General features: G+C 47.9%; 1 protein-coding gene across 2 annotated transcripts; it reads left to right on the top strand.

Annotated features, from left to right (window-relative positions):
* Positions 1–231: 231 nt before the first annotated feature.
* On the top strand, positions 232–13,283 carry BOLA3 (bolA family member 3). 2 transcript variants are annotated; one of them, XM_049784450.1, is made up of 5 exons: positions 232–830; positions 2,757–2,837; positions 6,707–6,830; positions 10,177–10,265; positions 13,041–13,283. In XM_049784450.1, exons 1-5 carry the CDS (start codon positions 810–812, stop codon positions 13,104–13,106), a joined length of 381 nt encoding a protein of 126 aa, XP_049640407.1. In that variant the 5' UTR covers positions 232–809; the 3' UTR covers positions 13,107–13,283. The 2 variants fall into 2 exon arrangements, with proteins under 2 accessions (XP_049640407.1, XP_049640408.1); XM_049784451.1 differs by lacking the exons at positions 232–830; positions 2,757–2,837 and adding an exon at positions 4,864–4,941.
* Positions 13,284–13,832: the final 549 nt, after the last annotated feature.

Below are 13,832 nucleotides of genomic sequence, written 5' to 3'. Positions count from 1 at the left end.
TGAGACACCAAACAAGCATATCCAACAGGGTCATTATTTTCTCCTGTGAGCAGTTCAGTGAGTGAATTATGGGTTACAAATATAAAATTCTGGCAAAAGGAAAAGTAGTTTTTCAATTCTTGTTTTGTATTATATTTTAATATTTCTGACTGTAAAAATGCTTTTGAGGAAGTTTATTTTGTACTAATTTTTTTTTAAATTGAAGTGCATTGAAATTTACTTGTCTTCTCTTTATCAGATTCTACTTTAAACAAGTATTTTGTAAGTTCAAATGGATTACATATGCTGTAGATTTATTATAGGACAACATTCAGTATTGGTCTACATTGGAAATAGTTCATATAAGTTAGTGTTAGTTACCGTCTATTTTTAAATGTTCTTTACATTAAAAATCATGTTATATTTTTTAAGTCTTTTAGGGACTTTATCTATTTTTCTAAGTCAGTTAACTGTACTTTGAGAAACATTTTGTATCTACTTTTGTAATATCAGAATAAAATATATTGAAAGAAAGGAATGATGAAAATGTGTTGCAACACACTTATTTCTGTTTCAATAGAAACGAGTATTTTGTAAGTTTATGGATACTGAATGCAGCTTAAGTTTAGAATGTTATCGTTGTAAGATTATCTCTGCTTAACATTTGGTAATGAAAATGGTTTTCTTAAATCTCAGAAGAAAGAGAAGTTCTGATATAATAAATATCTTGGAACTTGAGTGAAGGCACTCGCCTTACAGATGGCTGACCCCAGTTTCAATCCCCAGCATCTTGTATGGTCTGATGAGCATTCCTAAGTGCAGAACTAGGAATGACCCCTGAGCATCTTCAGGTATGGCCCCCAAACAATTAAAATGATGTAATTGTCTTGTTAAACTCTTTCAGTACCTTGGATATCTAAGATATTAGCCCTTATCCAATGGGTATCAGATGAATAGTTTCTCCCATTCTGTGGATGGCCTAAGCCCATCAAAAAATGGTGAGAAGAAATGAACAGACATGTTCTCAAAGAAGAAATACAAATGGCCAAAAGGCACATGGAAAAATGTCCCACATCACTAATCAGGGAATTGCAAATCAAAACAATAATGAGGTACCATCTCATTCTACAGAGAGTGGCACACCTCACATAAAAAAAACGAACAGGCCGGAACAATAGCACAGTGGTAGGGCATTTGCCTTGCACGCGGCCAACTCCAGACAGGCAACGGTTCTGTTCCCAGAATCCTATATGGTCTCCTGAGCCTGTCAGGAGTAACCCCTGAGTGCCACTGGGTGTGACCCAAAAAAATAACAATCAGTGTTGCCAGGGATAGAGAGAGGAACATTTATCCACAGCCTTTAATGCTGTGTAGTCTAGCCTTTATGGAAAGCAATATGGGGATTCCACAAAAAACTGGAAATTAAGCTCCCATGATCCAGCTATACCACTCCTAGGGATAAACCCTAGAAACACGAAAACAATATAAAAATGCCTTCCTCACACCTGTTTTCATTGCAGCACTATTTACAATAGCCAGAATCTAGAAACAACCCAGATGTCCAACAACAGATGAGTGGCTAAAAAAAACCTGGCACATATACACAATGGAATACTGTGCAGCCATCAGGGAAAAAAGTCATGAAATTTTTCTATATAGGGCCCGGAGAGAGCACAGCTGCATTTGCCTTGCAAGCAGCAGATCCAGGACCAAAGGTGGTTGGTTCAAATCCCGGTGTCCCATGTGGTCCCCCGTGCCTGCCAGGAGCTATTTCTGAGCAGACAGCCAGGAGTAACCCCTGAGCACCGCTGGGTGTGGCCTAAAAAACCAAAAAAAATTTTTTTCCTATACATAGCTGGACCTGGAAACTATTATGTTGAGTGAAATAAGTTAGAGGGAGAGAGATAGACACAGTAGTCTCACTTCTATGGGATGTAAGAAAAATAAAAGACAGTATTATAATAACCAGAGACAATAGAGATGAGGGCTAGAAGGACTGGGCCACAATATGAAGCTTACCACAAAGAATGGTGAGTGAAGTTAGAGAAATAACTACACTGACAACTATCAAGACAATGGTAGTATTTGAGAAATAGAATCCCTGTCTCAAATAAAGGCAGGGAGTGGGGGAGGAGGGAGATGGAGGGCATTGGTGGTAAGAATGTCGCACTGGTGAAGGGGGGTGTTCTTTTTTATGACTGAATCCCAACTATGAACATGTTTACAATCATGGTGTTTATTCTTTGTAAAAACCTAAATGTAATTGGAGCCAGAGTGGTGGCGCATGTGGTAGGGCATTTGCCTTGCGAGCACTAACTTAAGACAGACCGTGGTTCAATCTCCCTGCCTCCCATATGGTCCCCCAAGCCAGGAGCGATTTCTGAGGGCATAGCCAGGAGTAACTCCTGAGTGTCACCGGGTGTGGCCCAGAAACCAATAATAATGATGTAATTGTTAAATCATGGCGGTCAGGACATTTGGAGATGAGCAAATGTAGTGATTTTCCATGAAAAGTAAGGAATTCTGCAAGCAATCAATGGGCTTAAATGGGTCTCAATTGTGTGACAAGATAACTTAAGTGTTCGTTTTGAACATTGCTGTTTTGCAGTTGCAAAAACATTGTGAAGGTCTATTTCCTCTCAGGCCCCTTGCTTCTGTGTCTACTTCAATTCCAAAGTGTTGCCCACTTGGGGACTGAGATGAATGCCAGCCACTACAGACATCTTACCAAGTTAGCAATCTAGTTACAAATGATCGTTTCTTTTCCTCATTTCCAGAAAAATGTCAGACCGACTCTCCACGAGCTGGTTCAGATCATGTGGCCAACTCCAAACCCTGATCTGGTTGTTGAAACCTGGGTGTTATTTCAGTTCCTAAACTGGTGATGCTATACCTCCAGGGGTTTGAGCCTCTAAATCACCGAGGGAGGGGAGGGAATAATGCTGTCAACTTATATTGTTTACATTAAAGAAGTAAAATGAAGTTAGGGAAATTTTCCCCAAACCAACCCCCATTTTTTGTTTTTGAGCCAGACCCGGCGGCGCTCAGGGGTTACTTCTGGCTCTGCGTTTAGAAATAGTTCCTGGCAAAAAAAAAATAAATAAATAAAAATAAAAAAAAAATAGCTACTGGCAGGCATAGGGGACCATGTTGGATGCCAGGGATTGAACCTGGGTCTGTCCTGGGTCAGCTGCATACCAAATAAATGTGCTACCGCTGTGCTATCTCTCTGGCCTCCAAAGCCCCTTATTTTTAAGCAATCAAGCATAAAATAGCTAATTAAAGAAAAGGGGGGGGTGGTTGGAGCAATAGTTCATTGGGTAGAATGTTTACCTTACGTGTGGCCAAACCAGATTCAATGCCCGACACATATAGTCTCCTGAGCCCACCAGGAGTGATCCCTGAAGTGCATGACCAAGGATAATCCTTAAAACTGCCAGGTGTTTTAATAATAATAAAAGCCAATAATAAAAGGACCCTGCAAGTGGACAATTCAATTCCTGATATTCCCATCTGGGTTTCTCCAAATGTCAGGAGTGAGCCCTGAGTACAACCAACTGGGTGTGCCCCCCCAAATACGAAGCTATTACAGTAATCGAAGGGGGAAACTATGTCTCAACATGGAAGTCAATGCAAGAATAAGAAACATACTTCTATTTTTCCCTTTATTTAAACATCTTGATTACATATATGATTGTGATTAGGTTTCAGTCATGTAAAGAACACCCCCTTCACCAGTGCAACATTCCCACCACCAATGTCCCAAATCTCCCTCCATCCCACCCCACCCCCACCTGTAGCTGATCACCTTCAAGAACAATTTTGCTCAGTCTATCAGAACATAATCTGAATTTACGACCTGCATAGGCAGGAACACCATCCCATAAAACTGCCAAAGACCTGCAGGCTTTGCCAGACCACAGGCGAAAGTTTGCTTTAACCTGCTTTCCCCCCCCCCCCCATGCTCCCAGACGGTGGTCGCTTCTCTGCCTGGGATGTCACCATCCAGCTTCTGTCCACATTTCGCTTCCTCGTCCATTTCACTGTCCAAGCCAAGATGTAAGGGGAGGGAAAACGTCAAAAGCCTTCCCTTGCAGAAATCTTCCTAAAACTCAAGTGCAAGATCGCTCCTACTTAAAATGTTTCCTATTTCATGCCTTCCTTCCTTCCTTCTTTCCTTCCAAAGAAGGGAGGTACCCTTCTTTCTATTTCTCTCTTCCTTCCTTTTCTCCCTCCCTCCTTTCCTTCCCTTTTCCTGCCATTCCTCTCCTTTCTTCCTTCCATCCCTCTCTTCCTCTTTCCCTCCCTTTTATCCTTTTATTTCTCTCTTCCTTTCCTCTCTCTCCCTCCCTCCTTCCCTCCTTCCTTTCTTTTCTCCTTCCCTCTTTCCTTCCATTTCTCTTCCTTTCCTCCCTCCCTCTCCCCTTCCCTCCCTTCCTTCCCTCCCTTTCCTCCCTCCCTTCCCTCCTCCCTTCCCTCCCTCCCTCCCTCCTTCCCTCCCTCTCTCCCTTCTCCCTCCCTTCCCTCCCTCCCTTCCCTCCTCCCTTATCTCCTCCCTTCCCTCCCTCCTTCCTTCCCTCTCTCCCTTCCCCCTCCCTTCCCTCCCTCTCTCCCTCCCTCCCTTCCCCTTCCCTCCCTCTCCCTCCTTTCCCTCCCTTCCGGGTCTCCCTCTCCCTCCCTCCCTTCCCCCTCTCTCCCTCCCTTCCCTCCCTCCTTCCTCCCCCTCCCCTTCCTTCCCTCCCTCCCTCCCTCCCTCGCTTGCTCGCTTGCTTGCTTGCGGCCTCCATCCCGCAGGGGGCGCTGTGGCGGCCGAGGCGCGTGCAGGCGCGTGTGCCCCGCGGCTCTCCCTCCGTCTTCCGGGCGGCGCAGCGACCTCGGGGCGGCTCAACGTCGCGGCGTCGGCCGGGCATGGCGGCGTGGAGCCCGGCCACGGCAGCGCCCCTGCTCCGCGGGGTCCGCGGGGTGAGCGCGGAGGGGGTCCCGGGGCGGGATTCACTCATTCGTTCATGGGCCCCGTTCCGCTCCCGGGGACCTGTCAGTCCGGCCGCGGGCGGGGGCCGGCGGGGGACGTTTCGGAACCGGTACCGGTGCCGGTTCGGGGGGGGAGAGGGCGGCAGAGGCGGGAACGGGTCGAGTAGAGGGTTTGAGCCCGAGCCGCCTCTTCTGCCGGCCCCCGCGATCTTGACTTCCCGCTAGCCCTGCATTCCCGGCAAGAAGACCGGCCCTTGGGTCTCACCCTCTCCCTTCACCGCCCCTGGCCCTCGAACCCGCGCCTGCCAGGCCCTGCTGCAGATTTCCAGCCTTGACAGTTGCTAGGGGAAGGAGCTCTCAGCCTGCAGGTCTGCCCAGGGGAGAGGGATCCATCTTGCACTGCATTCTGCAATGCAAAACCTTTAGGGATGCAAGGTTTTGCTTTGCAGAATCCAGTGCAAGATGGATCCCTCTCCCCTGGGCAGACCTGCAGGCTGTCTCCCTGCTGCCTTTTCCTGCCTTCCCGGCCACCTTCCACTCGTCCTTACTGGCCCATCTCTCCCTCTTCACTGCCACAATGGACCAGGAGACTATTTTGCCCATGCCCAGTAGAGTAGTTCTTTGGTTGTTGTTGGTTTGGGGGGCCACACACCAGGCGGTACTCGGCATTACTCCAGAAGGAAGGCGCTCTGCGTGTCAGATGCTGGGAATTGAACTCCTCTGGGCTACACGCAAGGCGAGCACCCAACTCACTTGTACTATTTATCGCTCTGCCCTGACTGAACTCTTCTTGCCTCTTGAAGTAATGCCCCCTTTTCCCGGACATTCCCTCACCCATCACCCCAGCCCTGCAGTAGGCCTGGCCAGGCTGAAAGGCAGGCGGCAGCAAGACAAGCAAGCATTTGACTTTGAAATCTCTGCGTGAAAGAGCTAGTGCACAGTCATGGCTTGGTTGGGTTTTGTCTCAGAGCACTGCTACAGGCTCTAAAATGGTGGGCAGGACCCCCACCAGCATTGAATGATCTCCACTAAGGGAGATCTGTGCCTGCTGCTACTTTGGGTTTCTTCCCTGTCCCTGCCACACAGATGTCTGGCTAACAGCCCCAACTTTTTTTTTTTTATAGCCTTGGGGAACCATATAGGATGCAGGTCAGCCATGTGTTTAAAGCAAACACTTTACCTGCTGTACTGTTACTGCTCTGGCCCCTGACATTCACAGCTTGCCCTCCTACACTTTCCCCTGCAGAGGGTGTCTGGCTTACTGAGAAGTCAGGGACATGGCCACATCCCTGGGGAAGAACATGGTTGTTAATCATGTTTAAAGGGAGTTTGGCTGGAGGCTCTGGTCCCTCTACTGCTGGTACGCAGAGCCGAGCTCTTTGCTCTGCCAAGACCTTACCCATAAGTCCTGCCTCGTCTCTTGACTTGGTGCCTGGTCTCCATTCCCTGGCATGTAAAATTGTCTTGATCATGTTCCATATAGCAGTACAGGTGTGGGTGAAGCACTTGTTGAGTTAGGTTTGGGTCTCATCACTAGGCTCAAGCTTGGTTATTTACAGTCACCCCCAATATCTCCAGACGTTTGTTTTCCATTCTGAGGAGTGCCTAACCCTTTGATTTAGCTTCTGGCAGTGCTAGCCAGGCCTGGCGCTGCGCCTCGAAATTGAAAGGCCTGATGTGCCTTCATGGTGGGTGGTCAGGCTGGTTGTGGGGACAGCAGCTGGGACCTCTGGGTGACTGTTTCCCTTCTGTGCAGCTTCCGCTTCTCCACTGTGCCCAGCGGCTGTTTGCCTCTGAGACTGAGGGCGAGCTCAAGGTGACACAGATTCTCAAAGAAAAGTTCCCCCGAGCTACATCTATTCAAGTCACTGACATTTCAGGTGAGATTTCTGGGTGAGAGAGCAGGGGACCAGAGGTAACAAGGGAACTTGGTGTCACTGGCTGCCTCCGATATGTGGTTCAAGGGCAAATGGGACTCAACTTCTCCCACTCTGTGAGGTAAAGTTAGAGGTTTGTAGAAAAGCCTGGGAGACAAGGCAGCGTGGCAGTGGTCCGGCTCCTGTCCCTGGCCTGGCCCAATTTGAATGGATCTGAATTTCCCAACATTATTTTATTTATTTTTAATTCTCTTCTTTTGTGGGGAGGAGGGTTCGTGCCCTGCACTCCATAATTACTCCTGATAGTGCTATGAGGAAGGAATATATGGTATGCTGGAGATGGACCCCAGATCAGGTACAGAGCAAGCTGTACTATTTCACTTTACTATCTCTTATAATTCTTCTGTTCTTCCTCCTCTTTCTCCTGTTCCTTCCCCTCTCTCTCTTTCACCCTTTGTCTTCTTTCTTTTTGGGGTTTTGAACCATACCTGATGGTGGTCAGAAACCTTGTGGGGTTGCCAGGGATCAAATCTGGGTTGGCTGCTTACAACGTAAGTTCCTTAATCCCTATAGTATCTCTTTAGCTTCCCCTACCCACTCCCCAGTACTTAGAACATTCTTTGATATGTCAGGCATAGAGTGGACCATGGAAAATTTTTGGCCTTTTATTCTTCTTTTTGGGGAGTTGGGATATGCAGGTGGTGCTCAAAGAGTCTAGGGAGCTACTCCCTGCTGTCCAGGCCTGAAGGGTCAGTGCTGTGCTCAGGCCTTCTGGTGCTTGGGCTTGGTATCAGGGGCCACCAGGTGTTCAGGTGAACCTGTGATACTGTGGGTGGAACTTGTGGCCTCCACAGGCAAATCCTGTGCTCCAGCCCTTTGAACTATCTCTCCAGACCCAGATTTTTGTTCATACTGCCTCAGCTTTGCTACAAGGAGACGTGCCCAGAGAGGCCAAAGAAGTGGCTTGCTCAGCCCTGCCTGGTGACTCGGGCCCTCAAAGTCCCAGCTATAGCTATCTGTGTGCTGGAACAGGCTGGCGTGGGCTTTGCATGCAGGGTGAGGGAGATTACGCCTTTATCCAGACATGCACTAGGAGCATGCTCAGGCTGTGATAAGCACCAGCTGCAGCTCCACACCCACCCAGTGCAGACCTTGCTGCTCAGCAGCACCCTGAGGGCTTTCCCACTTATCTGAGAACCACACAGGAAGTTCAGAAAGTGCTATGTATCATGCCAACTGAAGGAAGTTAATCGAAGACACCCTGGACAGTAGCCCGTGAACCCTCTGTGGCACCTGGGCAGTGCTGAGGCGTTGGTGCCTCTGGTCCAGTGTCTGTTGCAAGCCCAGATAGGGGAGGGACTTGCCCAGCCCCGGTGGAATTGCAGAAGGGAAATCGGGCAGGAAGTCTTGGATGTACCCAGGCTTATCTCCTAGAGTAGCCAGTCAAAGCCAGAGGACTACATGGAACATCTGTTTCCTTTTTACACTGTGTTGCTCTGACTGGCCTGCAATTCACCAAACAGGACAAAGTTTCCATCTTTTTCCATAACACTTCACACACTTGCAGTCATCAGCACCAGTTGTTTCTTTAGATGCAAACATGGCCAGGCCAGGGGTTAGACACCTCTGCCATAAGCTCTGCCTTCAGCACTTCTCCTGAAAGTGATTTTCTCCCTGCAGATGCCCAGAAGGAGCCTCTGCACAAGGAAGTATAAGCTCTCTGACTCTCTCTCTCTCTCTCTCTCTCTCTCTCTCTCTCTCTGACGTTCTCTCTCTCTCTCCTTGTCTTGTTTTTTTTTGTTGTTGTTGTTGTTTGGTTTTTGGGTCACACCTGGCAGCGCTCAGGGGTTACTCCTGGCTCTATACTCAGAAATTGCTCCTGGCAGGCTCAGGGGACCACATGGAATACTGGGATTCGAACCACTGTCCTTCTGCATGAAAGGCAAACGCCTTACCTCCATGCTATCTCTCCGGCCCCTCTCTCTCACTCTTTGCCTCTCCCTCTCCTCTCTCCTCTCTCCAACCTCTGAGTGACACCTCTGAGTTTTCGCTGACCCTTTCCCCCACATTCTCATTCTCTTTTCTTCAGGTATAATTACATGTAATTTCAAGCCAAAATTTAGTTCCCCTCTCTACTTTCTTTTACTTTTGTTTTTGTGTATGTGGTACTTTTTTATTTGCTTGTTTGTTTGTTTGTTTGTTTGTCTACACCAGTGGCTCTCAGGGGTTACTCCTAGCTCTACATTCAGAAGTTGCTCCTGGAAGGCTCAGGGAACCTGGGTCTTGAACCTGGGTCTGCTCAGGGTTTCCCACTTGCATGGCAAACGCCCTACCACTGTGCTATCTCTTCAGCCCCTCTCTTTCTTTTTCTGTCTCTTCTAATAACAGCTTAGTGCTTAGCATGTCACACATATAGGTGCTTTGGTGTGATGTTGGGGATCAAACCTGAGACTCCTACAGATAAAGCATGTGCTTCAGCCATTGAACTGCCTCCCCCATTTAGTTTTTGAGTAATACCAGTGATGCACTAGGCTTACTCCTGACTCTCTGTTCAGGGCTCAGCCATATGCAAGGCAGCAAGCCCCTACCCATTTTATTATTACTCCAGCCCCGATTGCTGGTCCTTTGGAAGGTGAAACATTAATTTCATTTCTGCCACCCTCTTCTCTGGTTTGTTGACCTGGAAACAGAAAATAGTAGTGAATACAGTCAGTTCCTGGACTTTCCAGGGGTCATCCATTGTCTTTTCTATCCCACAAGACAGAATTCTGCGCAGTGCAAAGAAAGGCCTCGTGAAAGACAGGAGAGTTCTGGGTTTGCAGCAGCTGGCCAGGAGGCGTGTGCAATCAGGTTGTGAGCCAGGATCTTTCTGTAAAGGGCCTTTGCAGCTTTCTGCCAAATAATAGTGTTGAGTCCTGTAAAATCACCTCACATTGTAAATCACCCCACACACTGTATTTCCAACCTCAGGTGAACAGGTCTGAAGATGGAGGAGAGCTGAGAATTAATAAACCAACCCAGACAGGAGAGAGCCATGAAGTCAGCATCCTGCCTTGTGGTCTCTCTGCTCACCAAGCCAGACACACCTTTATTAAACCAGTACAAATTCATCAGGAAGGGGAAGATTGAGTGAGAGACAAAAATACCTCTCCAGGTGGACTTCTATAAGTCAAAGGGCTTAGTGAAAAGGAAAGAGGAATTTGGAGGAATGCCTTTGCTATGGGTAAAGGTAGGGTGTGACCTAACAGAGATCTTTTTTGCATCCAGTGGTACTTTAGGCATGATTAGGAACTGTGACTGCTATAACAGAATGAGCAAATAAAACGCTTTCCAATTGTGTTGTCTGTAGGAGGCTGTGGGGCGATGTATGAAATCCAGATCGAGTCGGAAGACTTTAAGGCAAAGAAAATTGTCCAGCAGCACCAGATGGTAAATCAGGTCAGTAGAGGCGCTTGTTTCCTTGGTCCCTGTATGCCAGCATATGAAGCGTTGCCAGAAGTGGCATTTTCCTGGCAGTCTTAGGAAGGGAGGGAGGGAGGGAGGGAGGGAGGGAGGGAGGGAGGGAGGGAGGAAGGAAGGGAGGAAGGAAGGAAGGAAGGAAGGAGGGAGTGAGGGAGGAAGGGAGGGAGGGAAGGAAGGAGGGAGGGAGGGAGGAAGGCAGGACGGAGGGAGGGAGGAGAGGGAGGAAGGGAAGGAAGTATGTATGTATGTATGTGTGTATGTATGTATGTATGTATGTATGTATGTATGTATGTATGTGACATGACACTAAAGGCCCCTGCTAGGATTCAGGCCCAGAGAAAAACATCTGCAATTTAACTATGGCCCAGTGGGAAATGTATTTGTCCTCATGCTTCAAGCCTTCTTCCCCTCAGCAGCCCCACTCCCAAGAGTTACTGTGCATTTCTTTGTCTAATTATCCTTGTTGACTGTTGTTATCACATAATGAATTTTATACCCAGTTCCCTTCTATGGTGGATGAAGCTGGTGCTCTGGCCTCTCAGCTCCACTGTAGACTCAGGGTCAAAGCCTCTTGTTGGAGAAGGCTGACCAAGGCATTGTCCCCCATGCTCAGCCTTATGCAGGCATAGAAGAGGCAGCTGACCCAAGATTCCGTGCTCCCCTTCTCTTGGCCTCTTTCTACTGCCCTCCATCCTGGCTCAGTGCGTCAGCCATGCCTCTGCTCATATCCTGCAGAATTCAGGCCTACCTTCCTGGCCATGATCTCTTTTCTTTTTTTCCCCTATGGGGTCACACCTGATGTACTTAGGGCTTACTCCTGGCCTGTACTCAGTGAGAATTCTTTGTAGGACTTTGAGGACCATACAGAGTACTAGGGATTAAACCTGGATCAGTTGCTTGCAAGGCCAGTGAGAAGGAAGCCTCAGGCTCCAAATTTAGGACCTGGAGAGACGCAGGACTGGAAGCAAATGCTGACGCAGGAAATAATTCACACAGTGAAAAGAGGGTAAAAATGGGTTCAGGAATTCCAACACACAAGCCTTCTGCTCCTAAGAGGCAGGTAGCTTAATGGGGAAGACCGGATAATGAGTGCCAAGCCTTCCTGAGACCAGGCTGTTTATTAGCAAGAACCAGACCACACCCTAGGGTGGAGAATAAATACTGTGTACCGTAGGACCTAGTTAACCCAATAGGCCAGCACCTTAACCCAGTAGTATTTCTCTGACCTCTGCCCGAGTCTTCTGCCTCAGTCTCCTTGCATACCAGGTTCTCCTGAGTGAGTCCTGACCAGCTCTTTCCTTCCCTTGTTCCCTGCCCCATTGACCTCTCCTCCTCTGCAAGTTCTGCCTTCAGCCTCCTTCTGATCTGAGAATGGTCAAGTCAGGTGCTAGCAGTTAGCTGGTGGCCTGCAATGCCTGGCCCTGGCTGTACTCTCAGAAATCAGGCTTATAGTCCTGCGCCTTCCCTATCTGGACCTCAGTTTCCTCAGCTGGACAGTGCCCAGGCATACCTTAAGGCCCCTTGAGGGAGGAGATGGGGAGAGTGTGGGCAGGAACTGACAGGACATTGGGAGGGGTCAGTACATGGGAAATGGGGCACAAAGTCCTGAAGGGCTCTCTGCCTGAGGCTTTGCAAAGATAGGCAACTGGGCCTCCCAACCCACCCACCTACTAAGGAGAGGTTGGTTGTGTCCCAGTCGCAGGTCAAGGGGGTTACTGAGGGAGCACTTTGACTGCAACTCACTGTGCGATCTGCTTTGGACCTGGTGTAAAGGGGTTTTGTCCTGCCTGGATGTAGGACATGTGCCTTATCTCCTCTGTTCTGGCCCATCCCTTCTTTGAGTCCTAATTTCCACTCTAGCTCCATGGGCACCAAGGGGACACACAGTCACTTTTGGGCCATGCCACCATCCACACAGCAAACAGGAAATGGCCATGGCATAAAGTTTCAGGCACCCTTCTTGCACCCTCTTGCATTGCTGGCTCCAGAGAAGACAGACACTGTAAGGGCCTGAACAGCAAGCACAGATATGGGGGGGAGGGTGGGGGGAGGCACTGTTGTTGTTGTTTAAAACGACAAATCACAGGAAACATGGTCAAAGTTTATTATTTCAGGGCCAAGCGAAGACGTTTTCTGCTTGATCCTGCCAACAAAAATACTGTGCTGATAGAAACAGCCCCCAGAGGGCACTTTAGCTCTCTGGAGAAGTATAGAACAAAGTGTGGAGATGCTGCCATGTGTTTCTTAGCCATGGTGGGCAGACCAGAGATTCATTTGAATCTTTGAATGTGCATTTCTCAATCTGCTAAGGCTATCAAGAAATTAACAACAGTTCCATCTTTAGGGCAGGATGTGGATAGAGACAGGAAGTTGGAGGACAGTGTATGGGAGAAGTCTCCACTTTATATCTTTTCATGCTTTTTTATTTTTGAAAAAATTTTTGAAATCATTTTTGAGACATGTCAAAACCATAAAGACTTTATCTTCAGAGGCCTAGATGTGGTTCAGTGGATAGAACACTTGCTTTGCAGGTTGAGGTTCTGGATTTCATTCCTGGCACCAGAAATGGGGTGTGAGTGGGGTGGGTGTGTATGGTGGTTTTAAAATGTTGTTTTTCAGTAAAAGGAAAAACTGCTCTATGCATCTAAGATCATCTATGGATTATGGATTCCCTATGGAATGCTCTCATTAGCCTTCATGTAATAAATACCAAATGCTCCACCAGCAACAATGCTCATTTACTCTTTGCAGGCGCTCAAAGAAGAAATCAAAGGGATGCACGGGCTGAGGATATTCACCTCTGTTCCCAAGCACTGACCACAGCTGGCTGCCCAGATGGTGCTGCTTTGAACCTTGGATGAACTTGACAGACGTTTCCCTCCTAGGAATTTGCCAAAAGATTTGATCTATTTTGTTCATAGACATTTCATATTATAATTATAGAAGAATATGTTATCTATCTATTTACATTTTAATTAAAAACAAGGAATAACCCTTGCTGTGGGAGAGTCCTAGTACCTTTAGATCAGAAGCTGCAGCCTGCTGTCTAAATGGCCTCAAGGTGCTTCGTGCAGCTTTGTGGGGCAGCTACTTTGTCTTGTCGGCAAACTTTTTTTTTCTTTTTTTTTTTGTGTGTGGTTTGGGGTCACACCCGGCAGTACTCGGGTTACTCCTGGCTCCATGCTCAGAAATTGCTCCTGGCAGGCACGGGGGACCATAAGAGACGCCAGGATTCGAACCGATGACCTTCTGTATAAAAGGCAAACACCTTACCTCCATGCTATCTCTCCGGCCCCCCTTTTTTTCTTCTATGAAATTGCCCAGGCCCCATAATCTTTTTGTTTGTTTGGGGCCACAATATGGTGATGCTTTCAGGGATCACTCAAGAGACCATTATACGATCCAGGGATCGAACCCAGGTTGGTCATGTGAAAGCAAGTGCCCTACCTATTGTACTATCTCTCCAGCCCATAATCTGACCCAAAGAAAGGATTGCCCAGTGTCGCTTTTCCCTCAGTTTGCCACTATGTTCCCTCAAGCTTT

Source organism: Suncus etruscus, chromosome 12 (genome assembly GCF_024139225.1).
Source record: "Suncus etruscus isolate mSunEtr1 chromosome 12, mSunEtr1.pri.cur, whole genome shotgun sequence".
In the NCBI taxonomy this organism is placed as follows: Eukaryota; Metazoa; Chordata; class Mammalia; order Eulipotyphla; family Soricidae; genus Suncus; species Suncus etruscus.
The sequence above is the reverse complement of the archived record's forward strand: the minus strand, read 5'-3'. Positions and strand labels throughout refer to the sequence as shown.

Coding starts and splice junctions, on each gene's coding strand:
- BOLA3 (XM_049784450.1), top strand. CDS start 810: ATGACCCCTGAGCATCTTCAG. Junction 831..2,756: donor TGACCCCTGAGCATCTTCAG/GTATGGCCCCCA, acceptor CCTCATTTCCAG/AAAAATGTCAGACCGACTCT. Junction 2,838..6,706: donor ATCTGGTTGTTGAAACCTGG/GTGTTATTTCAG, acceptor CCTTCTGTGCAG/CTTCCGCTTCTCCACTGTGC.